Consider the following 26,354-nt stretch of genomic DNA (forward strand, 5'->3'; position numbering starts at 1 on the left):
GAATTTTCGGATAGATCCAGTTTATTTTGTAACCTATTATTGGTATCATTGGATAGAGCTCGTGAAGCACTTTCAAGATCAGTAACCAGCTTTTGAATATCTTGTATACTTTTTAATATTATGTGGTTTTACTAAATGTATGGAAGCTGGAAACATTGAATTTTCGGATAGATCCAGTTTATTTTGTAACCTATTTTTGGTACCGTTGGATAGAACTCGTAAAGCACTTTCAGGATCAGTAACCAGTTTTTGGATATCTTGTATAGTTTAGAAATAATCGAGTGAGATCACTTATCGTTTCCACCCTGTAGTCTATGGAAATGAAAACAAAATGTTATTTTTTCTATTTTTTTTAATTTTTTCATAATAGGTACAGGTAGTCAGTCCAAATAAAGATATAAAACAAATGCTTAGAGTACAGAGTGAGAATGGTAAAAGCCGAAATGAAGTCGAAACATGTTCCAATCTTGTACACTTTGTAGTTTTTAATACTTTTCTATCATGGATACTGACTGAGATAATCAAATTCATAGTAATAAGTGATCTTGTACAATAAATATACTGATAATTATATGGAAGTCGAGTAAAATGGAAGTGAAGTGAGTCAGAATTTTAAAGAGTCAATCAGAGTTACTTGTATACTAAATGTCGATACAAATGTTACAAAATGTGATATAAAAATTATTTATTAGATATTCCGATATCTATATTATTGGAGCGGCCATGTTAATTGATAATTGGAGTACGGAGCACGTCAAGCTAATCATTGTGGTATCTTATGACATTGTTAAAAGTGCTGTTTTGCAACAAACATGTAAAGTCTGACGTGCAGTCGACTGTACAAGCGATATTTATAAAGTTCATAATTATTGTCTAAGAATGGCGTTTGATTGGTTTATTTTCTATAAATAAAGATGTGTACAAGTCCTACTAACCTAAGGGTTAAGACTTAGAGCAGTCGAGTAGCATCTAGAAAATTAGATCCTAATACTGTAAGCATAAAGTGCAAAATTCAAGTACACAAGTAAGATAAGTATGGCTGCAAGAACAGTTGGAACTGACATTAGAGGTAGACAAATTATTTGACGGTACACGTAACAATAAGAAAAGGGATTAAATTAGAATCAAAAATACAAGAAAGAAATTAATACTATTGTCTCAGTACGAGGTTAAAGTTACGCGTAAGTTAGCGAATGCGTTATTATATCATGAATATTGACACGAATCCTAATTCACTTGACAGCTACTCAACTCTGCGCTTAATCTCAGACCCTTAACAAAATAAGCTCCAGACCAAGTTTAAGTGTAACACAAAAAGAACAAAATCACTTTCAAATAAAAGACTGCATACCGCACAGGTAATGGAAAATATTTACATACCACTAACGTGGTTTTTCTTGCAAATTGTACGGACCACGAATTATATCCTTGTGGTGCCAAGATATCATTTGCCTTAAATTCTCCCAATTTCTACGGGTCACTTCAATCACGGGATTTTTATCATTGTGGTGGCGAGATAAGGTGTTATTTGGCTTACGCCTCGTCTTCGCTGGCCGAGACAGACTTTCTCGATACGGGCGTGTCGGGTCGCGAGTGGCGCGAACCCGAACGTGATCGCGAGCGCGAGCCCGAACGAGACCGCGAGCCGCTCTTCGACCGCGAACGCGAACGAGACTTGCTCTTCGACCGCGACCGCGAGCGGGACTTGCTTTTGGACCTGTGGAAGAGAATATACAACATAAGTTGATAATACCAATAATGAGATACTAATGGATGGTATTTGTCAGCAAATCGTTAATACCAACTTAGATAAAAATGTGATGTAAGTAGGAATTGAAAATCAGTAATATTTCTCTGTATTTTTCCGGGATAAAACCACAAAAAAAGGAAAGTCCTCGCTCCGTCTTAATACAATCGTGTTCTGTTCTGTCTTGTCCAAAATCACCTTTCTTACTCACTCATTCATTGCCTTTCACTCACTCTCGTGTGTCCCGTTTCACACTCCCACATGTTTTGATTATGTTAGATCTAAGATTGTAATTATTTTATTTACCTGGATCGCGACCTCGAACGGCTCTTCGAACTCGACCGACTCTTCGACCTAGAACGGCTCTTTGACCTGGAACGGCTCTTCGACCTCGAGCGGCTCTTAGATCTGGAACGGCTCTTCGACCTTGAGCGGCTCTTCGACCTGGATCGGCTTTTCGACCTGGATCGGCTTTTCGACCGGGAGCGGCTCTTAGATCTGGAGCGGCTCTTGGAACGTGATCGGCTCTTAGAACGCGACCGACTTTTAGATCTTGAACGACTCTTGGATCTCGATCGACTGCGAGATTTGGATTTAGATCTGCTCTTTGACCGAGATCTGGACCTGAAAAAAAGATAAATAAAATTGAAAAACGTTTTACTTGCTATTTAACAATGCATAACTGTTACATACACATAGCCACGATAGCCGAACGGGTCGGAGTGGCCGACTCGAGATCCGAGGAACGCGGGTTCGAATCCCACTGCCGCTCGACTATTGTGGTGAGCCCACTCGTAACACAAGCTTATTTAGCTTACCACGAGGGGCTAACGGGACTATTAGTAATTTGGGCAGTACAAATTGCTAATAATCTTTAAAAATAAAAAGAATGGGTATTACAATTTTAAATAATTGCAGAGGAGAATTCACTATCACACGACTCTTTCAACTCGCACGTGTATTTTGTCTCCTAAAACACGATATTGGCGCGTTGCTTCCAGTGACAAAAGACTTTAGAAGACGAAGACTTTACGCCCGTATTAACAAACGATGCTTGCTTAAGTAAAGCAGCAAATCGAATAGAATGAATAAAATAGATCTCTGCGATTGATTCGTGCGCACTGTGAGACCTCATAATTTTGTATGTGAATACGGGCACAGAATAATAATAAGTACTACGTACAGAAGTTTTACTTCGCGAAGGTATTTAAAAAAATGTATGCTCAGTGTCATTAACAATATGGTGTAATTTAGCTTGTCTCAAGAGTCAAGCACCATTTTGTTGACAAACGTCAGTGATCGGCACTGCGCCGAAGCTATAGGGCTGACTTCTTCGGTAAAATGATGTGACGTGAGGTGCCAAACTGCAGAAAATAGCGGAGGAAATACATGATTTAGCATGAATTATCATGAATAATATTAACTACTTATCTACCTCTAAGTGTCTTGAGGCAACTTAAAAAAGTACATTCTGTGTTTTTATTATTATTTAGGCAGTTAAATACTGCACAGGATTTAGTACACCATCTTCTTTATTTTCTTCCATCATACACAAGAATACGCGTGCGTGAGTCAAAGCTCGCTCGTATGTGAGGCCTTGTCAAATAGTAATCCTGTAGGGGGCCATCGTGCGTGTTTTGTTTTCGATGTAAACTCCTGATACGGGCGTTAGTTTGTTTGTCTCTGTAAATATACAATACCTGTCACTGTCAGACGCCGACATGATCCTCTTACGGCCTTTGTTAGCCGGCGGGCTGCGGCTACGGCTGCGCGATTTACGACCCGCGTCAGATTCTTCGGATTCCGAGGTAGATATGGTCTCTTATGACACAATCGTGGTGTTTTGTTTCATTAACAAAAGACGAACACTAATCTCACATACCTGTCACTGTCAGACGCCGACATGATCCTCTTACGGCCTTTGTTAGCCGGCGGGCTGCGGCTACGACTACGGCTTCGGCTGCGCGATTTACGGCCCGCGTCGGATTCTTCGGACTCCGAGGTAGATATGGTCTCCTTGGAGACGATTTTCGCACGTTGTTTCGCGCTGAGCTTCTCGTCAGCCGCTTTCGCCTTTTCGCGGCGGCCGATGCCTTTTTCGCCCTGAAAAATTAATTGAATATAAGTGAAAAAATGCATGGAATGAAAAGGTGGCACTGAAATAGAGAAAAATAGATTCACAGGTCACAAATGTACTATCATCAGTGATTTCATTGGTCATCGCATCTAATAATACGATTAGAAGTACTTGAACTGCCATTAAATTTCCATACTTTTTGAGCAATCAAGACGTGACTTTCCTATGGATTTTTAGCCGGAGTAAAGGCAGTGTTAAGAGGAATTATAACGCCACTTTCTGGCTAACTTATTACTTATTAGGCTGAGTTGCACCATCTTCCTTCAACTATAACAAACGTCAAAAATCTGTCAAACTAAACAAAAACACACCGGTTATCGTTATAGTTACGTTTAAAGTTAAGTGGTGCAACTTGGACTAGACAAGAAAAGGTAATAAATTGACAAAACCAGTCAATGAGGGCTATCGTTTTACCGCTCACCAGTTAGCGCCACTGTAGAGTAAGGTCCTGTCACTTGCTAGTAGCGAAGACAGTGGCGCCAACTTGTGAGCGCTAAAGTGGTAGGAGGACTATCGCATTTGCACTCATCAAGATGGCGCCACTGTAGAGTAAGGTTCTGTCAATCGCCAGGGGTGCCAACTGTTAAGTATAAAAACGATAGCCCTCATTGACCTGACAAAACGCGATTTTCCCGTAGATTTGGTATGGTATAGATCGCTTACCTTCTTGCGTCCGCGCTTACGAGGCGGGTCGCTGTCGCTGCCTGAGCCGGCGCGCTCGCGGCGTTTCTTGGTGCCTTTCTTGCGCGCTTCGCCGCCCTCGCGCTTCTTCCGGCCTTTCTGTTTGGGTTCGCGGCTGAAACAAGTGTTTTGATTAAGTGATATTTAAATTGATCCAGAGATCTATATCGATCTCAAGCAAGTAACATACTTGCTTCATTCTTGGCGACAGAATAGCTGAACATAAATAGATTGAATGAGATATCTCAGCGATGTTTTAGCGCTGTATGCGTGTGCGCCGCGGTATAGCTGAAAAATAAGCCGATGTGCGATCTCGTCCCATCGAAAAATCACTTCTATAGCGGGGACCAGACACTATCTCATGACATTTATTCAAACAATGTCATTACTACTGTGGTTGGAACTTGAAATGAAGGAATGACGGTTATAGTGCGACAAGGCTATTTTTATGCGGGGTGATTTGGAATTTTATTACCGAAGGAAGGATTGGAAGCGAAAGGTCACTGATTGACTGACTCACTCATCACGGAATCTCAGTGCTAGTCTCAAATTTTGCGTGGGGGTTCTTTTTAGAACGAAGGTGCTCACTAAGACGGGATTTTGCAAAATTCAACTCCTAAAGGGGTAAAACGGGATACACGCGTACGTGTCGCGGGCGGCTGCTAGTTATAGACAGTCTGGAGGTCTTATGTCATGTGATGTGACGTCACTCACCCTTCTTCCCTTGGTCCGGGACTGGCACTGCCGGAGTCGGAGACATATTCGTCGCGGCGGCGGCGTCCTTTAGGCTTGCCTTCAGGCGGCATGTCGGCGAATAGTAGCGCGTTCTTGGTCTTCTCTTTGTATTCTTGACGTTTCTGAAGCATCTCCACGGTGCTCTTGGCTTGTTCCTCCTCGCGGCGTTTGCGTTCTTCTTCCTGTGATTTGAAGTATGATTAGTAAAGGAAATGTATGACATTGAATAAAGTAATGACGAGCTTAGATTCTAGAGGACAGACGGTGAAACCACTATCTTGGAAGAAAAAGCTGGACATAAATAAGTTCAGTGCTACAGTAAGCATTAGGTTTGACTTTTCAAGATGACCATTTGAAGCGACGATAAAAAGTGCTAGATATTAAAATTACTAGCTCGCGCTGGCCGTCACGTAGCGTGAGCTAGTAAACTTTAGTGCGTTTGCTGCATCTAGTCCTTGGCACCTGATAAGTTGTAAGTCCTGAAGGCCTATACACGCTGAAATGAAAGATCTAAGGTTCTCTAATCACCTTCTGACGGCGGCGGTACCGGTAACAAAAAGCACTCTGCTGCTCAGTAAACAACGCGTAGTGTGTTGCGGCGAGATGTTTACTGCTGTATGGAGTCAACTACGAGTCACCTAGCAATCTGCATAATTATCTCCAAGATCTATCTTCGCTGCAATGATAAGAATGATGTGGGGTTTCTAATCGCCTGCTGTCGATGGAAGGTCTACCGCTGCTCGCGCTGGCGATCGCGCAGCGTGAGCTAGTAAACTTAATAGTACGTCGCGGTCTGCTGCTGCTGTGGGGAGTCGGCTATGAATTTAACCTTGGCACCTATTAAGTTGCAAGACGCCTGCAATGAAAGATCGAAGGTTCCTAATCACCTGCTGCCTGCAGAAGGCTTCCCGCAGTTGCGTGGAGTCGCCAGCGAGCTTGCCCTTGGCACCTGGTAAATTACTTGATAAAAGTCTTGAAAGCACATTGTAATAATATATCAGAGTTCTGTAAGTACCTGTTGCCTACGGAAGGCTTCCCTCTGCTCACGCTGACGTTCGCGCGGTTCGAGCTAGTAAAATAACACGTCTTTTGCTGCTGCTGCTGCGTGGAGTTGGCTATGAACTTGACCTTCGCAAATGGCAAGTTGCAAGTTCCTGAAGGCCTATTACACGCTGCAATGAAAGATCTAAGGTTTTCTAAGCACCTGTTGCCTGCGGAAGGCCTCTCGCTGTCAGAGAAAAGTGTGTCGCGGCCATACATCATCTGCTGCTGCATAGTGGAGTCAGCTACGAAGTTGTACTTTTAACATCTTAGCTTTGGCATCACCTGCCATTAAAGATCTAAGGTTTATCATCACCTGCTGCCTTCGGAAGGCTTCCCTCTGCTCGCGCTGGCGGTCGCGCAGCGTGAACTAGTAAACAGCGCGTAGTGTGTTGCGATACGATGTCTGTTACTGCTGCGCCTAGTCCTTGGCACCTATTAAGTTGCCTTGATCCTTAAGAGCCCAGGGCCCCTAGTAGGTTAAAGACGGCCTTGGCGGCGGAAGGCCTCCCTCTAATCGCGCTGGCGGTCGCGCAGCGTGAGCTAGTAAACTTAATAGTGCGTCGCGGTCTGCTGCTGCTGTGAGTCGGCTACGAATTTAACCTTAGCACCTGTTAAGCTGCAAGACGCCTGCAATGAAAGATCTAAGGTCTGTAGTCACCTGCTGCCTACGGAAGGCTTCCCGCTGCTCGCGCTGGCGGTCGTGCGGCTCGAGCTAGTAAAATAACACGTCTTCTGCTGCTGCTGCGTGGAGTCGGCTATAAACTTGTCCTTGGCACCTGGTAAGCTGCAAATCTTCAATGTCGTCATGCTGTAATGAACGATCTAAGGTTCCTAATCACCTGCTGCCTACGGAAGGCTTCCCTCTGCTCGCGCTGGCGGTCGCGCAGCGTGAACTAAACAACGCGTAGTGTATTGCGACGAGATGTTTGCTGCTGCTGTGTGGAGTCTGCTACGAGTCACTAGCGCTAGCATTTAGTCTTGTCACCTAGCAATCTGCATAATTATGAAGATTTATCTTCGCTGCAATGATAAGAATGATGTGGGGTTTCTAATCGCCTGCTGTCTATGGCGCTGCTCGCGCTGGCGATCGCGCAGCGTGAGCTAATAAACAATGTGTAGTGTATTGCGGCGACACGATGTCTGTTACTGTTGCGTCTAGTCCTTGGCACCAATCAAGTTGCATGTCCTGAAAGTCTACACGCTGCAATGAAAGATCTAAGGTTCCTAATCACCTGCTGCCTGCGGAAGGCCTCCCTCTGCTCGCGCTGGCGGTCGCGCAGCGTGAACTAGTAAACAACGCGTAGTGTGTTGCGGCGAGATGTTTGCTGCTGATGTGTGGAGTCGCTTGCACTTTAAACATCTTAGTTTTGTCACCTAGCAATCTGCATATCCCGAAGGTCTATTCTCACTGAAATAGCAATGACGTAGGGTATTGTTATCACCTGCTGCCTGCGGAAGGCTTCCCTCTGCTCGCGCTGGCGGTCGCGCAGCGTGAGCTAGTAAACTTATAGTGCGTCGCGGCGACACGATGTCTGCTGCTGTTGCGTCATGTCCTTGGCACCAATCAAGTTGCATGTCCTGAAAGTCTACACGCTGCAATAATAGATCTAAGGTTTATCATCACCTGTTGCCTGCGGAAGGCCTCCCTCTGCTCGCGCTGGCGGTCGCGCAGCGTGAACTAGTAAACATAGCGTAGTGTGTTGCGGCGAGATGTTTGCTGCTGCTGTGTGGAGTCTGCTACGAGTCACTAGCGCTAGCATTTAGTCTTGTCACCTAGCAATCTGCATAATTATGAAAATCTATCTTCGCTGCAATGATAAGAATGATGTGGGGTTTCTAATCGCCTGCTGTCTATGGCGCTGCTCGCGCTGGCGGTCGCGCGGCTCGAGCTAGTAAAATAACACGTCTTCTGCTGCTGCTGCGTGGAGTCGGCTATGAACTTGACCTTGGCAAATGGCAAGTTGCAAGTTCCTGAAGGCCTATTACACGCTGCAATGAAAGATCTAAGGTTTTCAAAGCACCTGTTGCCTGCGAAAGGCCTCGCGCTGTTAGAGAAAAGTGTGTCGCGGCCATACATCATCTGCTGCTGCATAGTGGAGTCAGCTACGAAGTTGTACATTTAACATCTTAGCTTTGGCATCACCTGCCATTAAAGATCTAAGGTTTATCATCACCTGTTGCCTGCGGAAGGCTTCCCTCTGCTGGCGCTGGCGGTCGCGCAGCGTGAGCTAGTAAAATAACACGTCATCTGCTGCTGCTGCGTGGAGTCGGCTATGAACTTGTCATTGGAACTTGACAAGCTGCAAATCTTCAATGTCGTAATGCTGTAATGAACGATCTAAGGCTCCTAATCACCTGTTGCCTACGGAAGGCTTCCCTCTGCTCGCGCTGGCGGTCGCGCAGCGTGAACTAAACAACGCGTAGTGTGTTGCGGCGAGATGTTTGTCGGCTACGAGTCACTAGCACTTAGTCTTGTCACCTAGCAATCTGCACATCCCGAAGGTCTATTCTCACTGAAATAGCAATGATGTAGGGTATTGTTATCACCTGTTGCCTGCGGAAGGCCTCCCTCTGCTCGCGCTGGCGGTCGCGCAGCGTGAGCTAATAAACTTTATAAGTGCGTCGCGGCGACACGATGTCTGTTGCTGTTGCGTCATGTTCTTGGCACCGATCAAGTTGTCTACACGCTGCAATAATAGATCTAAGGTTCCTAATCACCTGTTGTCTACGGAAGGCTTCCCTCTGCTCGCGCTGGCGGTCGCGCAGCGTGAGCTCCTCGTCGTGCTGGCGGCGCGCGCGCGCCACGTGCCACTGCGCCTGCGAGAGCAGGTCGGCGCACGTGCGCGCCTCGCCCGCCGCCGCGCCCGGCTCGTAACGCGCTCGTTACTAACTAGTAAACAACGCGTAGTGTGTTGCGGCGAGATGTTTGCTGCTGCTGTGTGGAGTCGGCTACGAGTCACTAGCGCTAGCATTTAGTCTTGTCACCTAGCAATCTGCATAATTATGAAGATTTATCTTCGCCGCAATGATAAGAATGATGTGGGGTTTCTAATCGCCTGTTGTCTATGGCGCTGCTCGCGCTGGCGGTCGCGCAGCGTGAGCTAGTAAACTTAATAGTGCGTCGCGGTCTGCTGCTGCTGTGGGGAGTCGGCTACGAACTTGACCTTGGCAAATGGCAAGTTGCAAGTTCCTGAAGGCTTATTACACGCTGCAATGAAAGATCTAAGGTTTTCTAAGCACCTGTTGCCTGCGGAAGGCCTCGCGCTGTCAGAGAAAAGTGTGTCGCGGCCATACATCATCTGCTGCTGCATAGTGGAGTCAGCTACGAAGTTGTACTTTTAACATCTTAGCTTTGGCACCACCTGAAGGCATATTCATGTTGCCATTAAAGATCTAAGGTTTATCATCACCTGTTGCCTGCGGAAGGCCTCCCTCTGCTCGCGCTGGCGGTCGCGCAGCGTGAGCTCCTCGTCGTGCTGGCGGCGCGCGCGCGCCACGTGCCACTGCGCCTGCGAGAGCAGGTCGGCGCACGTGCGCGCCTCGCCCGCCGCCGCGCCCGGCTCGTAACGCGCTCGTTCCGCGGTGGCTAGGCGTCGTGAGTACCTGCTGCCTACGGAAGGCCCCTCTTTCCCACTGGGCACTTTGGGCACGTGCCCAGGGCCCCGCGACCAAGGGGGCCCCTGTCTACTCAAAAGACCTTTCTCCATGATGATATAGGCCCTCCTTGATCCTTAAGAGCCCAGAGCCCCTAGTAGGTTAAAGACGGCCCTGGCGGCGGAAGGCCTCCCTCTGATCGCGCAGCGTGAGCTAGTAAACTTAATAGTGCGTCGCGGTCTGCTGCTGCTGTGGGGAGTCGGCTACGAACTTGACCTTGGCAAATGGCAAGTTGCAAGTTCCTGAAGGCTTATTACACGCTGCAATGAAAGATCTAAGGTTTTCAAAGCACCTGTTGCCTGCGAAAGGCCTCGCACTGTCAGAGAAAAGTGTGTCGCGGCCATACATCATCTGCTCCTGCATAGTGGAGTCAGCTACGAAGTTGTACTTTTAACATCTTAGCTTTGGCATCACCTGCCATTAAAGATCTAAGGTTTATCATCACCTGCTGCCTGCGGAAGGCTTCCCTCTGCTCGCGCTGGCGGTCGCGCAGCGTGAGCTCCTCGTCGTGCTGGCGGCGCGCGCGCGCCACGTGCCACTGCGCCTGCGAGAGCAGGTCGGCGCACGTGCGCGCCTCGCCCGCCGCCGCGCCCGGCTCGTAACGCGCTCGCTCCGCGGAGGCGAGGCGTCGTGAGTACCTGTTGCCTGCGGACAGGCCCCTCTTCCCCACTGGGCACTTTGGGCACGTGCCCAGGGCGACCAAGAGGGCCCCTGTCTACTCAAAAGACCTTTCTCCATGATATGGGCCCTCCTTGATCCTTAAGTGCCCAGGGCCCCTAGTAGGTTAAAGACGACCCTGGCGGCGGAAGGCTTCCCTCTAATCGCGCTGGCGGTCGCGCAGCGTGAGCTAGTAAACTTAATAGTGCGTCGCGGTCTGCTGCTGCTGTCAGTCGGCTATGAATTTAACCTTGGCACCTGTTAAGTTGCAAGACGCTTGCAATGAAAGATCTAAGGTCTGTAGTCACCTACTGCCTACGGAAGGCCTCCCGTTGCTCGCGCTGGCGGTCGCGCGGCTCGAGCTAGTAAAATAACACGTCTTCTGCCGCTGCTGCGTGGAGTCGGCTATGAACTTGACAAGCTGCAAATCTTCAATGTCGTCATGCTGTAATGAACGATCTAAGGTTCCTAATCACCTGTTGCCTGCGGAAGGCTTCCCTCTGCTCGCGCTGGCGGTCGCGCAGCGTGAGCTAGTAAACTTATAAAGCCTGGTCCGTGAGCACGTAGAATTTTGTCCAATGACCCCAAGCTACCCATCCTTATCGCTCGCGTGTAATTATATTGCTGTCGCGACTGTGCGACAGGCGCCGCCCGTAGCGCAGTGAGTGTGCGAGCGCGACAGCAACATAATTACGCGCGAGCGATAAGGATGGGTAGCTTGAGGTCATTGGACAAAATTGTACGTGCTCACGGACCAGGCTTTAGTGCGTCGCGGTGACACGATGTCTGCTGCTGTTGCGTCATGTTCTTGGCACCAATCAAGTTGTCTACACGCTGCAATAATAGATCTAAGGTTCCTAATCACCTGCTGCCTGCGGAAGGCCTCCCTCTGCTCGCGCTGGCGGTCGCGCAGCGTGAGCTCCTCGTCGTGCTGGCGGCGCGCGCGCGCCACGTGCCACTGCGCCTGCGAGAGCAGGTCGGCGCACGTGCGCGCCTCGCCCGCCGCCGCGCCCGGCTCGTAACGCGCTCGCTACTAACTAGTAAACAACGCGTAGTGTGTTGCGGCGAGATGTTTGCTGCTGCTGTGTGGAGTCTGCTACGAGTCACTAGCGCTAGCATTTAGTCTTGTCACCTAGCAATCTGCATAATTATGAAGATCTATCTTCGCTGCAATGATAAGAATGATGTGGGGTTTCTAATCGCCTGCTGTCTATGGCGCTGCTCGCGCTGGCGATCGCGCAGCGTGAGCTAGTAAACTTAATAGTGCGTCGCGGTCTGCTGCTGCTGTGAGTCGGCTACGAATTTAACCTTGGCACCTGTTAAGTTGCAAGACGCCTGCAATGAAAGATCTAAGGTCTGTAATCGCCTGCTGCCTACGGAAGGCTTCCCGCTGCTCGCGCTGGCGGTCGCGCGACTCGAGCTAGTAAAATAACACGTCTTCTGCTGCTGCTGCGTGGAGTCGGCTATGAACTTGACCTTGGCAAATGGCAAGTTGCAAGTTCCTGAAGGCCTATTACACGCTGCAATGAAAGATCTAAGGTTCATCATCACCTGTTGCCTGCGGAAGGCCTCGCGCTGTCAGAGAAAAGTGTGTCGCGGCCATACATCATCTGCTGCTGCATAGTGGAGTCAGCTACGAAGTTGTACTTTTAACATCTTAGCTTTGGCACCACCTGAAGGCATATTCACGCTGCAATGAAAGATCTAAGGTTCCTAATCACCTGCTGCCTGCGGAAGGCCTCCCTCTGCTCGCGCTGGCGGTCGCGCAGCGTGAGCTCCTCGTCGTGCTGGCGGCGCGCGCGCGCCACGTGCCACTGCGCCTGCGAGAGCAGGTCGGCGCACGTGCGCGCCTCGCCCGCCGCCGCGCCCGGCTCGTAACGCGCTCGTTCCGCCGAGGCGAGGCGTCGTGAGTACCTGCTGCCTGCGGACAGGCCCCTTTCCCACTGGGCACTTTGGGCACGTGCGCAGGGCCCCGCGACCAAGGGGGCCCCTGTCTACTCAAAAGACCTTTCTCCATGATATGGGCCCCCCTTGATCCTTAAGTGTCCAGGGCCCCTAGTAGGTTAAAGACGGCCCTGGCGGAAGGCCTCCCTCTGATCGCGCAGCGTGAGCTAGTAAAATTAATAGTGCGTCGCGGTCTGCTGCTGCTGTGAGTCGGCTACGAATTTAACCTTGGCACCTGTTAAGTTGCAAGACCCCTGCAATGAAAGATCTAAAGTCTGTATTCACCTGCTGTCATTGGAAGGTCTCGCGCTGCTCGCGCTGACGTTCGCGCGACTCGAGCTAGTAATATAACACGTCTTCTGTTGCTGCTGCGTGGAGTCGGCTATGAACTTGACAAGCTGCAAATCTTCAATGTCGTCATGCTGTAATGAACGATCTAAGGCTCCTAATCACCTGTTGCCTGCGGAAGGCTTCCCTCTGCTCGCGCTGGCGGTCGCGCAGCGTGAGCTAGTAACTTAATAGTGCGTCGCGGTCTGCTGCTGCTGTGAGTCGGCTACGAATTTAACCTTGGCACCTGTTAAGTTGCAAGACGCCTGCAATGAAAGATCGAAGGTTCCTAATCACCTGCTGCCTGCCGAAGGCTTCCCGAAGCTGCATGGAGTCGCCAGCGAGCTTGCCCTTGGCACCTGGTAAATTACAAGTCTTGAAGGCACATTGTAATAATATATCAGTTTTGTAAGTACCTGCTGCCTACGGAAGGCTTCCCACTCGCGCTGGCGGTCGCGCGGCTCGAGCTAGTAAAATAACACGTCTTCTGCCGCTGCTGCGTGGAGTCGGCTATGAACTTGACAAGCTGCAAATCTTCAATGTCATCATGCTGTAATGAACGATCTAAGGTTCCTAATCACCTGCTGCCTGCGGAAGGCTTCCCTCTGCTCGCGCTGGCGGTCGCGCAGCGTGAGCTAGTAAACTTATAGTGCGTCGCGGCGACACGATGTCTGCTGCTGTTGCGTCATGTCCTTGGCACCAATCAAGTTGCATGTCCTGAAAGTCTACACGCTGCAATAATAGATCTAAGGTTTATCATCACCTGCTGCCTGCGGAAGGCCTCCCTCTGCTCGCGCTGGCGGTCGCGCAGCGTGAACTAGTAAACAGCGCGTAGTGTGTTGCGATACGATGTCTGTTACTGTTGCGTCTAGACCTTGGCACCTATTAAGTTGCAAGTCTTATATTCACATTGTAATAATAGATCAAAGTTCTGTAAGTACCTGCTGCCTACGGAAGGCCTCCCTCTGCAGGCGCTGGCGGTCGCGCGGCTCGAGCTAGTAAAATAACACGTCTTCTGCTGCTGCTGCGTGGAGTTGGCTATGAACTTGTCATTGGAACTTGACAAGCTGCAAATCTTCAATGTCGTCATGCTGTAATGAACGATCTAAGGTTCCTAATCACCTGTTGCCTGCGGAAGGCTTCCCTCTGCTCGCGCTGACGGTCGCGCAGCGTGAACTAGTAAACAACGCGTAGTGTGTTGCGGCGATATGTTTGCTGCTGCTGTGTGGAGTCTGCTACGAGTCACTAGCGCTAGCATTTAGTCTTGTCACCTAGCAATCTGCATAATTATGAAGATCTATTTTCACTGCAATGATAAGAATGATGTGGGGTTTCTAATCGCCTGCTGTCTATGGCGCTGCTCGCGCTGGCGATCGCGCAGCGTGGGCTAGTAACTTAATAGTAAGTCGCGGTCTGCTGCTGCTGTCAGTCGGCTACGAATTTAACCTTGGCACCTGTTAAGTTGCAAGACCCCTGCAATGAAAGATCTAAAGTCTGTAGTCACCTGCTGCCTACGCGCTGGCGGTTGCGCGGCTCGAGCTAGTAAAATAACACGTCTTCTGCCGCTGCTGCGTGGAGTCGGCTATGAACTTGTCCTTGGCACCTGGCAAGCTACAAATTCACAATGTCGTCATGCTGTAATGAACGATCTAAGGCTCCTAATCACCTGTTGCCTGCGGAAGGCCTCTCTCTGCTCGCGCTGGCGGTCGCGCAGCGTGAACTAGTAAACAACGCGTAGTGTGTTGCGATACGATGTCTGTTACTGCTGCGCCTAGTCCTTGGCACCAATCAAGTTGCATGTCCTGAAAGTCTACACGCTGCAATGAAAGACCTAAGGTTCCTAATCACCTGCTGCCTGCGGAAGGCCTCCCTCTGCTCGCGCTGGCGGTCGCGCAGCGTGAGCTCCTCGTCGTGCTGGCGGCGCGCGCGCGCCACGTGCCACTGCGCCTGCGAGAGCAGGTCGGCGCACGTGCGCGCCTCGCCCGCCGCCGCGCCCGGCTCGTAACGTGCACGTTCCGCGGAGGCTAGGCGTCGTGAGTACCTGTTGCCTGCGGAAGGCCCCTTTCCCACTGGGCACTTTGGGCACGTGGCCCCTGTCTACTCAAAAGACCTTTCTCCATGATGATTGGCCCCCCTTGATCTTTAAGTGCCCAGGGCCCCTAGTAGGTTAAAGACGGCCCTGGCGGCGGAAGGCCGCGCTGGCGGTCGCGCGGCTCGAGCTAGTAACTTAATAGTGAGTCGCGGTCTGCTGCTGCTGTCAGTCGGCTATGAATTTAACCTTGGCACCTGTTAAGTTGCAAGACGCCTGCGATGAAAGATCTAAAGTCTGTAATCACCTGCTGCCTGCAGAAGGCTTCCCACTACTCGCGCTGGCGGTCGCGCGGCTCGAGCTAGTAAAATAACACGTCTTTCTGCTGCTGCGTGGAGTCGGCTATGAACTTGACAAGCTGCAAATCTTCAATGTCGTCATGCTGTAATGAACGATCTAAGGCTCCTAATCACCTGTTGCCTGCGGAAGGCTTCCCTCTGCTCGCGCTGGCGGTCGTGCAGCGTGAACTAGTAAAAGACGCGTAGTGTGTTACGGTGAGATGTTTGCTGCTGCTGTGTGGAGTCGGCTACGAGTCGCTTGCACTTTAAACACCTTAGTTTTGTCACCTAGCAATCTGCATAATTATGAAGATCTATCTTCGCTGCAATGATAAGAATGATGTGGGGTTTCTAATCGCCTGCTGTCTATGGCGCTGCTCGCGCTGGCGATCGCGCAGCGTGAGCTAGTAAACTTAATAGTGCGTCGCGGTCTGCTGCTGCTGTGGGGAGTCGGCTACGAACTTGACCTTGGCAAATAGCAAGTTGCAAGTTCCTGAAGGCCTATTACATTGCTGCAATGAAAGATCTAAGGTTCCTAATCACCTGTTGCCTGCGGAAGGCCTCCCTCTGCTCGCGCTGGCGGTCGCGCAGCGTGAGCTCCTCGTCGTGCTGGCGGCGCGCGCGCGCCACGTGCCACTGCGCCTGCGAGAGCAGGTCGGCGCACGTGCGCGCCTCGCCCGCCGCCGCGCCCGGCTCGTAACGCGCTCGTTCCGCGCCCTCGCCGCCTTCGGCCGAGGCCAGGCGTTGGAAGTACCTGGAGATTGGGTGGAGTTTGAAATTGATTGAAAGGAATAGACATGTTGACACCACCAATCAATGAGGGCTATCGTTTTTATACTTAACAGTTGGCACCCCTGGCGATTGACAGGACCTTACTCTACAGTGGCGCCATCTTGATGAGTGCAAATGCGATAGTCCTCCTACCACTTTCGCGCTCATCATTTGGTGCCACTGTCTTCGCTACTAGCAAGTGACAGGACCTTACTCTACAGTGGCGCTAACTGGTGAGCGCTAAAACGATAGCCCTCATTGACGTAATTTTTTAAAACTGTCAAAGTCTGTCTAGCACTACAATTAAGTGGCGTCACTAATTTGTCAACTCAATCTTACTATTTTTTTCAATTACAATGCGAACAAAAATCGTAATTTACAGGTAATTTGAAATTCATTAAGTTTTTAAGACCAGAATGAAGGGTCTTTTAAAAAAAGTTGTGGTTTCGAATTATTGGGGTATGGTGTCAAACTGTCTATTTTAAAGACTTCTGCTAACTCGTGTGAACGCACAGAGCGGGTACTCGCAACGGGCATCTGCCTATTGAGGCCCGGTTTCCACTAAGGCGAAACGGAGCCAAATCGGCTGTCTTTTTTTAAGGGTTCCGCATTTCTATAGAATTTGACAAAAGTGAAAATAATGAAACCTGATAGATTATTCAACACACTCCTCTGCTCCTCTCCGGTTTGATGGAAACCGGGCCTAATGCATGGAAATGCACCCGCGTGTTCTACTCATATTAATTTTCAATACGGAACCGAGCGCCAGCGCCCGCGCTTGTTTTGTTCTTTAGCTGAAGCGCTCTTCTCAGCGCTAGCGCGATATTATACAATAGCGCATGGTCATGCTGCGCTACTCGTCTAGCGCGTAACAGGTAATAATTACAGATCAATAGCGTCAAATAATACTCACTCGTGTGACACTTGAAGCTCGTGGACGGCTCGCAGAACCCTAATGAGCTCCGAGCGTTCGTCTTTAAGCACGTGGGCAGAAAATCATCTCACGAGTTAGCGCAGTATTGTACAATAGCGCGTGGTCGTGCGGCGCTACTCGTCTAGCGCGTAATAGGTAAGCATCACAGATCAATAGCGTCAAATAATACTCACTCGTGTGACACTTGAAGCTCGTGGACGGCTCGCAGAACCCTATTAAGCTCCGAGCGTTCGTCTTTAAGCACGTGGGCAGCCAATCTTCTCAGCGTTAGCGCGGTATTGTACAATAGCGCGTGGTCATGCGCTGCTACTCGTCTAACGCGCAATAGGTAAGCATCATAGATCAATAGCGTCAAATAATACTCACTCGTGTGACACTTGAAGCTCGTGGACGGCTCGCAGAACCCTATTGAGCTCCGAGCGTCCGTCTTTAAGCACATGAGCCGCCAATCTTCTCAGAGTTAGCGCGATGTTGTATAATAGCGCATGGTCGTGTGACGCTACTCGTCTAGCGCGTTATAAGTAAGCCTCATATATCAATAACGTCAAATAATACTCACTCGTGTGATACTTGAAGCTCGTGGACGGCTCGCAGAACCCTATTGAGCTCCGAGCGTCCGTCTTTAAGCACGTGGGCAGCCAATCTTCTCAGAGTTAGCGCGGTATTGTACAATAGCGCATGGTCATGCGGCGCTAATAGCTTAGCGCGCAATAGGCGAGTATCATACACAAATAGCGTAAAGTAACTAAGTAATACTCACTCGTGTGACACTTGAAGCTCGTGGACGGCTCGTAGAACCCTATTGAGCTCAGAGCGTTCATCCTTGAGCACATGAGCCGCCAATCTTCTCAGCGTTAGCGCAGTATTGTACAATAGCGCGTGGTCGTGCGGCGCTACTCGTCTAGCGCGTAATAGCGCGGCGCGTGCGGCGCCTGGTCTGCCCGCTAGACCGTGAGCGCGCGCTACCCATGTTAACCATTCCACGTCGTGGTGCATACGGAACTTGCGAATACAGTTCTCGTACTGTGGGAAAAAAATGATTTACATGTTAATTATTTATCTTTGATTATTATTTGCTACAAATGAAAAAAAATCTACTTAATTTTTTTATATCTTTCAAAGAACACCTAACTTCTGCTTGGCCCAAACGTGGCCCAAAGGCCGACTGAGATAATTTCTTAAGGCATCTTATTTGCATATAATCAAAAGTAAGAAGCCCATACCTCCATGCAGTTTGTAACTAACCAGTTTCGTACACATTTGACTACTTGTAATTGAAGATCAATACCTTATGAATTACTTGAATTGGTCTTACTAGAGTTATTTGAATTGGTCAATTTGCGAATTGGACGATTTGCTAATTGGAAATTGTGCTAATTGGACAATTTGAGCGTTGGATAATTTACAAATTGGACATAATGCGCCCATACGTAAAAAATACGATTGCGGTCAAATACCTGCCTTGTCTAGCATAAAAAAAAATAAAAATAAAATAATGATCAAGCTATGAATATAAAAAGTATCTTACCATCTGTATAGCGTTGATGTACTGTTTCTGTTCGACGTATATATGGGCGATATTCATCCAGACGTCCGGGAAATCGGCTGTAGCCTCGCGGACTTGCGCGAATATGTCGCGAGCTTCGTTCACGCAACCCTGCAACAAGTAATAACGTTTATTCACATGCAATGGATGTAACTGTGATTTTAAGTTGATGTACCAAATAAATAAAATTAATAAATATACGACATTCGAAAATACATGGGTTATATTTGCAAGATATAGTCTAGGACAGCGGTTCCCGAATGGTGGTCCGCGGAACCCTGGGGTTCCGTGGAAAGACCGCAAGGGTTCCGTAAAAAATATTATCCCACGTTTCGTGACCGACGTTGTTCGCTCGCACCGACTTGCTTACGCACAAGGGAGGGGCAGGGCGTGCGGGCGGAGTAGTACGGGGTTTCCGCTAGGAAAAGTATAATCAATTAGGGTTCCTTGGCAAAAAAAAATTGGGAAACCCTGGTCTAGGAGTCAATACTTTATAATGTAAGTTTAGGCCTTCAACTAAGGAGAAAACTCGGACATACGTGGACTTAGTGTTCATTAGCTATTTAGCTGTTACCTTCAAAATCAGTTCCTGTGAAATGACCAAAGGGACTGAAGCGGGAGGTCTAGAAGTCCTGTTATACACACCACACTTTTGTCAGCCGACAGTTTAGTTGGGCTTTTAATGAATATGAACATGTATGGAAGTACGCACATTACACCGATTATGAATTGGCAGATTCCTCATACAAAAGTACTGTAGTTTAAGGGGTCTTAAATACATAATGAAATGTGAGAAAGAGGAAGAATATCTCAATTTATCTATGATTATTATTACTCACTTTATGCGCAAGCACACAGCCGATGCCGTTAGCAGCCCAGATGTTCTTGGGGTCGTTCTTGAGCACTTGCATGTACATGGCTAACGCTCGCTCCTGGTGCCTCTTCTCCCTGTCTTTTTCCCGGCACGGTTGGTGTAAGGTTTGCAGCCATACATTTCCTGTGTAAAGAAGATATTTTTGTTTATAAAAGTTCTGAAAGCAAGTGCACAGGTGGATGGAACATATAAAAAATATAGCTAGCAACTGCCGCGGTTTTGTTTTTGATCTGGCACAAATAATCTTTCAGCCAAATGACGTCCACTGCTGGACAAAGGCCTCCTCCAGCAGTGGACGTCATTTGGCTGAAACGAACGAACGAACGAACAAATAATCTTTCACATGCCCACAGCGATATTAGCTGACAGAATCGCTCAACTAATTGGCAGAGGGAGTGGCACTGAGCTGGCAGGACGAATAGAGGTCGACGAGAAACACAGGTCTCAATGCGACCGGTTTTTGTTTATCCCCTTTATATTGATGGAACATGAAGCCACTCTCAATGATAGCAAATCTTAAACAGGGTGTTAGGTAAATGGGTATATGAGCCGACACTAGCCCATGTTAACATGGTCATATAAATGGTATGGTGAAGTCAGAAAATTGATATCTTCATTTTAATTATTTTAATTTTCATACAAACTGGATTTTTTAAAATTTATTTTGTATAAAAATTTAAAAAAATAAAATGATGATATCAAATTTCTGACTTCACCATACCATTTATATGACCATGTTAACATGGGCTAGTGTCGGCTCATATACCCATTTACCTAACACCCTGTAGAACAGGAGCTGTTGATGTAGAAATTCTTGAAGCAGCTCTCTGTCCAGCAGTCTTTTAGCAGAGCAGAATGCTTCATCATTACCATCATCATTTCAAGCACAGGACGTCCTCAGCTAAACATAGGCCTCTTCCAATGATTTCCACATCGCCCGGTTGGTAGCGGCCTGCATCTAGCGCCTTCCTGTTACCTTTATGAGGTCATCGGTGAACTTTGTGGGTGGACGTTCTACCAGGCCTGTTCATCTCCGCGAGTTTACATCGAAAACAAAACACGCACGATGGCCCACCTACAGGATACTATTCGACAAGGCCGCGTATTCTTGTGTATGATGGAAGAAAATAAAGAAAATGGTGTACTAAAAATTGCGCAGTATTTAACTGCCTAAATAATAATAAAACACAGAATGTACTTTTTAGGGTTCCGTAGCCAAATGGCAAAAAACGGAACCCTTATAGATTCGTCATGTCTGTCTGTCCGTCCGTATGTCACAGCCATTTTTTTCCGAAACTATAAGAGCTATACTGTTGAAACTTGGTAGGTAGATGTATTCGGTGAACCGCATTAAGATTTTGATGCAAAAATAAAAAAATAATAATAAATATTGGGGGCTCCCCATACTTAGAACTGAAACTCAAAAAATTTTTTATCATCAAACACATACGTGTGGGGTATCTATAGATATGGATAGGTCTTCAAAAATGATATCGAAGTTTCTAAAACATTTTTTTTCTAAACCGAATAGTTTGCGTGACAGACGCTTTCAAAGTGGAAAAAAGTTGGTCCCCCCCCTCTAACTTCTAAAATAAGAAAATGAAAAATCTAAAAAAAACATATGATGTACATTACTGTAAAAACTACCAACGAAAATTGTTTTGAACGAGATCTAGTAAGTAGTTTTTTTTTAATACCTCGTAAATCGTAAACCGCTTATTACCGCGTAATCTTTCATACTAATAACTGAAAAAAAAAGAATAATTTTAATTACATAAATCAATGGTACGGAACCCTCGGTGCGCGAGTCCGACTCGCACTTGGCCGGTTTTTTAAGTTGCCTCAAGACACTGCCGTAAATAAGTAGTTAATATTATTCATGATAATTCATGTTAAATCATGTATTTCCTCCGCCATTTTCCGCAGTTTGGCACCTCACGTCACATCATTTTACCGAAGTCAGCCCTATAGCTTCGGCGCAGTGCCGATCACTGACGTTTGTCAACAAAATGGTGCTTGACTCTAGAGACAAGCTAAATTACACCATATTGTTAATGACATTGAGCATACATTTTTTGAAATACCTTCGCGAAGTAAAACTTCTGTACATAGTACTTATTATTATTCTGTGGTTCTACGTTGAGTTTTCTGTAAAGAAGAATGCTTGCCAAAACCCAACTAACCGAGCGCAATAAGCGAGTAGGCGTCGTTGGAGGTGGGCGCGTTCTGCAGGATGCGCTCGAACTTCTTCTGGCCCGGGCCCCACTCCTGCTGCGCCAGGTGCAAGTTGCCCAGCAGCGACCACGTGTCCGGGTGCTCCGTGTTCACCTTCAGGGCTTCTTTGAACCAGTCGGAGGCCTCGTAGATCTGGCCCTTATCGCGGGCCATGCAGCCCAGCCTGGGAAAGAAAAAATAGTTTGTATCTGATAAAGCCTGGTCTGTGAGCACGTAGAATTTTGTCCAATGACCCCAATCTACCCATCCTTATCGCTCGCGCGTAATTATGTTGCTGTCGCGCTCGCATACTCACTGCGGGCGCCCGTCGCACAGTCGCGACAGCAACATAATTACGCGCGAGCGATAGGGATGGGTAGCTTGGGTTCATTGGACGGGATTCTATGTGCTCAAGGACCAGGCTTTAGCAATGATTGGTTGGGTTTTTGTGGCGGTCAAGCTGTAGATCTTGGCTACACAGGAGTTGCAGTGGTGGGAACGAGAGGTGGGAATAGTCCCGTATCTGATAGCAATGACGGTGTTAACACAGCACTAGCTTCGCTACATGAGACAGGGATGCCGTCTTTCCCTCGCGCCCGTGCCGCCGTTACAAACTCCCAAGTAGAAGGAGTTCCTTGAAAAGTCGAAGGTAAAAACAACGGTCTATTTAGGTTATTTTCGATTTTCCAAAAAATCTATACTTCACACTTTAGTAGAAGCAGAAAATTCGTCACAAACAACTAATATGACTTTGCACATGATTTCTAGTGAGGAATGACTAAGTGGCAAATTGATGAAATCGTTTTTGATGCACTAAAACTAAACGCACTTAGGTTTTACACACCTGGAATTTAGGTTATGTTTAGTTGTCCGATCAGTCAGTTAAATTAATAGTCACTTCTACATTGAATGTTGTTAAAAAATTGCATGTATTTTAATTTTAATAATCCACTGCTTAAATGTGTAATTTGGAAACTAAGCTGAATATTAAATCAAAAGCACTTACCTCAAATAACAATCAATATAATTCGGATGTTCCTTCAATATGTCCTTGTACAGTTTCTCAGCCTTGTTGTAACTGCACAGCGCCTCGTTCAGTCGCGCCAGGTTGTACATCGTGGTCACCGCTATCGAGTTGTAGTACTGTGCGTCTAGTGTCTCGGCGTCTGCCTTTTCTCTGCAAGATTATTAAGGGTTAAGTATCTAAAGATTTGGTTTCAGAAGCTATGATTTATTTATACTAGGTTAATTAGTTTAGCAGGACAATCGAGTCGCATGTAGCCTCCTGATTGGGCCATTTTTTATAATGGGTATATGTATATTAAATCCAATCGCAACAAGATTCAATTCTATAAGTAGTAGTACTGGGAAAAACACATCAAAATAAATTAAAAAAGTATAAATTCCATATACAAATACATTACATACTTGCTTACTGTGTATGTACGGTAGATATTTAAAAAATAATTGTTTTGGTGAGAGTTGGTGCTTTGACAAAGGTATTTTACGAATTTAAGGCGTTTTCAGAAGAAGGCATATGGCAAATAAATCCAATGTCTCTTAAGCCAACTAGATTAAAAATCTTACCTTTCAAGAGCTTCTTCTAGATAAGTTTTTGCTTCATTCAAGTTTCCTAGTCTATAGTGGAGAGCTGCCACGTTGTTTAAGATCTCCGCAGGGATGTCAGCATTGACTTTCTCTTTGAGGATTTTCATCGCTGTACTGTATGCATTGAGAGAACCCTACAAAAAAAAGAACATAACTTAATTTTTTGTGGTAATTTTCAATGGTGAATTAATTTTGTGCTAAAGTATATTAATTGAGTACTCAAGTATTTACTAACACTATTGTTTAGCACCTAAAGATCACAGTAATTTATCGATTTATTCTTGCTACAAAATATATTTTTTTGCGCATTGTAGCTATTACCACACACACTTATTTGTGTTGTCAGATAAATTTTTAGACAAACTGACCTGCAAATCATTCTGCTCCAATATCTGCGCGAGCTCGATCCATGCCTCGACATCGTCAGGAAACTGTTCCGTGACTTTCTTGAGGTGCTGCCGCGCGATGTCGCGCTTGGATTGCGACGTCGAATTCGCGTACAGAGACCCCAGGATCTTCATGGTTTCGTAGTTTCCTGGCTGGGCTTTTAACACCTTCTCGAAACACTGGGCCGCCTGTTGAAATATCACTTGGTGTTAGAAATGAAATATTAATGATATACTTTCACATTTCATTATTAGGTACTTTTTATTCGCATCATGCAATCAGTCGCAAGACTGAACAGATTTTGTTGTTGTTGTTCTGTGAATGAGGACTCCCTTCATGGATAATTCTGGCCCTCTATCAAACCAAAACAATCTTTTTTTCTTTTAAATATAGCTACTTACATTTTCTGTGTCTCCTCTATAAATATACATCTGGCCGAGACCATAATGTGGGAGCACAAAGTTAGGCGGTGCAAATTGTGTGGCTTGGTAGTAGTACTGGAAGGCTTGGTCGCAGTCTCCCTGCGCGTGGAACGCTCTCGCGAGGTGGTGACAGCTTTCTGCACGCATCGCTTCGTTCTCCGTGTTGTGGAAAGCATGCAGGGCCAAATGTTGCACCTTGCTGTAATCCTGTGTGGTAATTTTAAATGTTATCAGATAATCGAAATTCGACAAAAAACCTATGAATAATGGATATACAAAATTACAACAATGTTATCTTGAATACTATTGTGCTAAATTAAATAGCAAGTGATAAAGAGATAAAAAAATGCATACCTTTTTGAAAAAGAAGTGATTGGCCAAATGGTTTAAAACCATGGGGTTTTTTGGATCAATGGCATACGCTTTTGACAACATGATAACTGCTATTTTGTTTGATTCACTCTCTTGTAGGTTCAGTTTGAGGATGGAAAGTCCGACCAAGGCACCCACACACTGTGGGTCCAATTGCAAGGCTCTTTCGAAAGCCATTCTAAAAATACGCAAAAGTTTAGATTACATAATGATTACAACCATTCGTCTTATGAAGTTTCAAAGACATAAAAATGTATGAATATACTTAGGCAATGTTTTTGTAATCACATTACTAACCTGGCTTTCTCTTGGTTATTGAGCTTCATAAAACAGTGCCCCATGCCTAAACGTAAGGCTGCTGGACTATCCGGGTTTGTCCGCAAAGCCTTTTTGTAAAACGCCAAGGCGCCTCTGTAGTCCTTACGATTGAAGGCAATGCAAGCTTTGCCCAGCAATGAAGGGACATTGTTTGGGGACTGATTGAGCACGAAATTGAACTGGGCATCTGCCTGCTCCATTTTATCCCCTTCAAGCAGACAGAAGTAAGCTCTTCCGAGAAGATGGTTCTATGAAAACAAAAAAAAAGTAGTAACTATTGTTAAAGAAATAAATTGAGCTATATAAATATTGTTATTAGAGATTTCCAGTAGTTTCTAAGCATTCAACAAGTTAAATTTCTTACAAGAATTTAATTTTAGCGATAAAAGCATTCTTACTGATTTTCCATTTGAAACCTTTTTAACAGTTTCACTCAATTGTAGTTGTAACTTAGCTTGATTAAAAATCGCAGCTTATATAAAAATGTTCAACTTACTTGGTCATACATGATGATTTTGTCTGCCATGGTGTACAATAGAGTCGCTTTCGTGAACAACTCTTTCTTTTTGTCCTTCGACTTCTCCTTGTTGGCCTCCTGCACGTAGTACGCGGCCAACATGTCGAGAGCCCGCATCTGGTCACGCTCATCTCTGTAGTCAATATTAGCATCCACTCGGGATGCTTCCAATATCTTGAGAAAATCTTCTATCTTCTTCTGTTTGTAGTAGGCTACCTAAATAATTTGAGAAAAGACAAAATCAAGAATCGTGGTATTTAATTTAATGAAATATCAAAGTGAAAACAATGTTTCAAAGATGTCATCTAATTTCTAGGTTACTTACAGCAAAGTTTATCCAAACATTCAACTGCGCCCGTTCCTTTTGTAAAATACTGAGGACTTCATCTCCAGATGGTAACTGTTCTGGATGGAGCTCGATAACCTGGATGAAAATAAAATACCACGTAATTTTCTAGCACTGACACTGCGACAACTTGACCGAGGGAAAACGAAAAAAATAATCACCTCATCAGAGTTCCGCAAGGGTATTTCAAGAGACATCTTGACGCGCTTTGTTTTGCACTTATTACTACATTACTTAATCACTCACTTTACTGAATCAAAAATACTTTACAAGTGGTCACGAAATGAACTGAAACACGACCGACCGATGCAAAAGAGAGGACGCTTTTTATTTCGTGTCACTGTCAGTGTCAGTGTCGAACATAGAGAAAAGTAAACTCCTTTATGACATTTTACTTTTTTTTATCCCAAAAAAAAAAAACTGTTAACCCTTATATAATATCAATTGAATATATTCAATTGTGCTCGTATCTTTCGTATCGAGTGAAAAGAAGTCATTATTTTTTAAAATTGAAGATTAATCTTCAGCCACTTCTGAATTTGCAGTGTATTTTACGTTCTTTCAATTTCATCTCTAGCGATGCCGATGAACTGTCGAAAGAAGGAGGAAAGATTCAATCAAATTATTAAATAAATGGGGATTATCTGCAATACGATGCCGGTACGATTATTAATGTATTGAATTGTTTGGAAAAATCATCATTTGATGTCCTTGTTATGTTCATAAAAAAAAACAAACTGTCACATTGACAT

At 46.3% G+C, this 26,354-nt stretch overlaps 1 protein-coding gene across 1 annotated transcript; it reads right to left on the minus strand.

The window, feature by feature from the left end:
• Window positions 1-308: 308 nt before the first annotated feature.
• LOC135075995 (RNA polymerase-associated protein CTR9 homolog) lies at window positions 309-26,354 on the minus strand. The gene is made up of 20 exons (XM_063970441.1): window positions 26,347-26,354; window positions 25,764-25,827; window positions 25,582-25,680; window positions 25,236-25,472; window positions 24,719-24,987; window positions 24,404-24,599; window positions 24,029-24,256; window positions 23,609-23,815; window positions 23,220-23,374; window positions 22,639-22,809; window positions 21,602-21,816; window positions 19,384-19,541; window positions 18,527-18,655; window positions 17,759-18,021; window positions 15,837-16,047; window positions 5,280-5,482; window positions 4,548-4,680; window positions 3,681-3,850; window positions 2,054-2,371; window positions 309-1,717 (listed from the first exon to the last, which is right to left on the minus strand). The coding sequence occupies exons 1-20, from the start codon at window positions 26,352-26,354 to the stop codon at window positions 1,534-1,536; spliced, it is 3,618 nt and encodes a 1,205-aa protein (XP_063826511.1). The 3' UTR covers window positions 309-1,533.

The sequence above is a fragment of the Ostrinia nubilalis genome, chromosome 11 (genome assembly GCF_963855985.1).
Source record: "Ostrinia nubilalis chromosome 11, ilOstNubi1.1, whole genome shotgun sequence".
Classification (NCBI taxonomy): Eukaryota; Metazoa; Arthropoda; class Insecta; order Lepidoptera; family Crambidae; genus Ostrinia; species Ostrinia nubilalis.

Bases quoted from the DNA above. Each gene is read 5' to 3' on its own strand.
- LOC135075995 (XM_063970441.1), bottom strand. The intron at 22,810-23,219 runs GTAAGATTTTTA...ATAATCTTGCAG, and splicing joins CTAGAAGAAGCTCTTGAAAG to AGAAAAGGCAGACGCCGAGA. The intron at 5,483-15,836 runs GTGATTAGGAAC...TTCAAATCACAG, and splicing joins AGGCCTTCCGCAGGCAACAG to GAAGAAGAACGCAAACGCCG.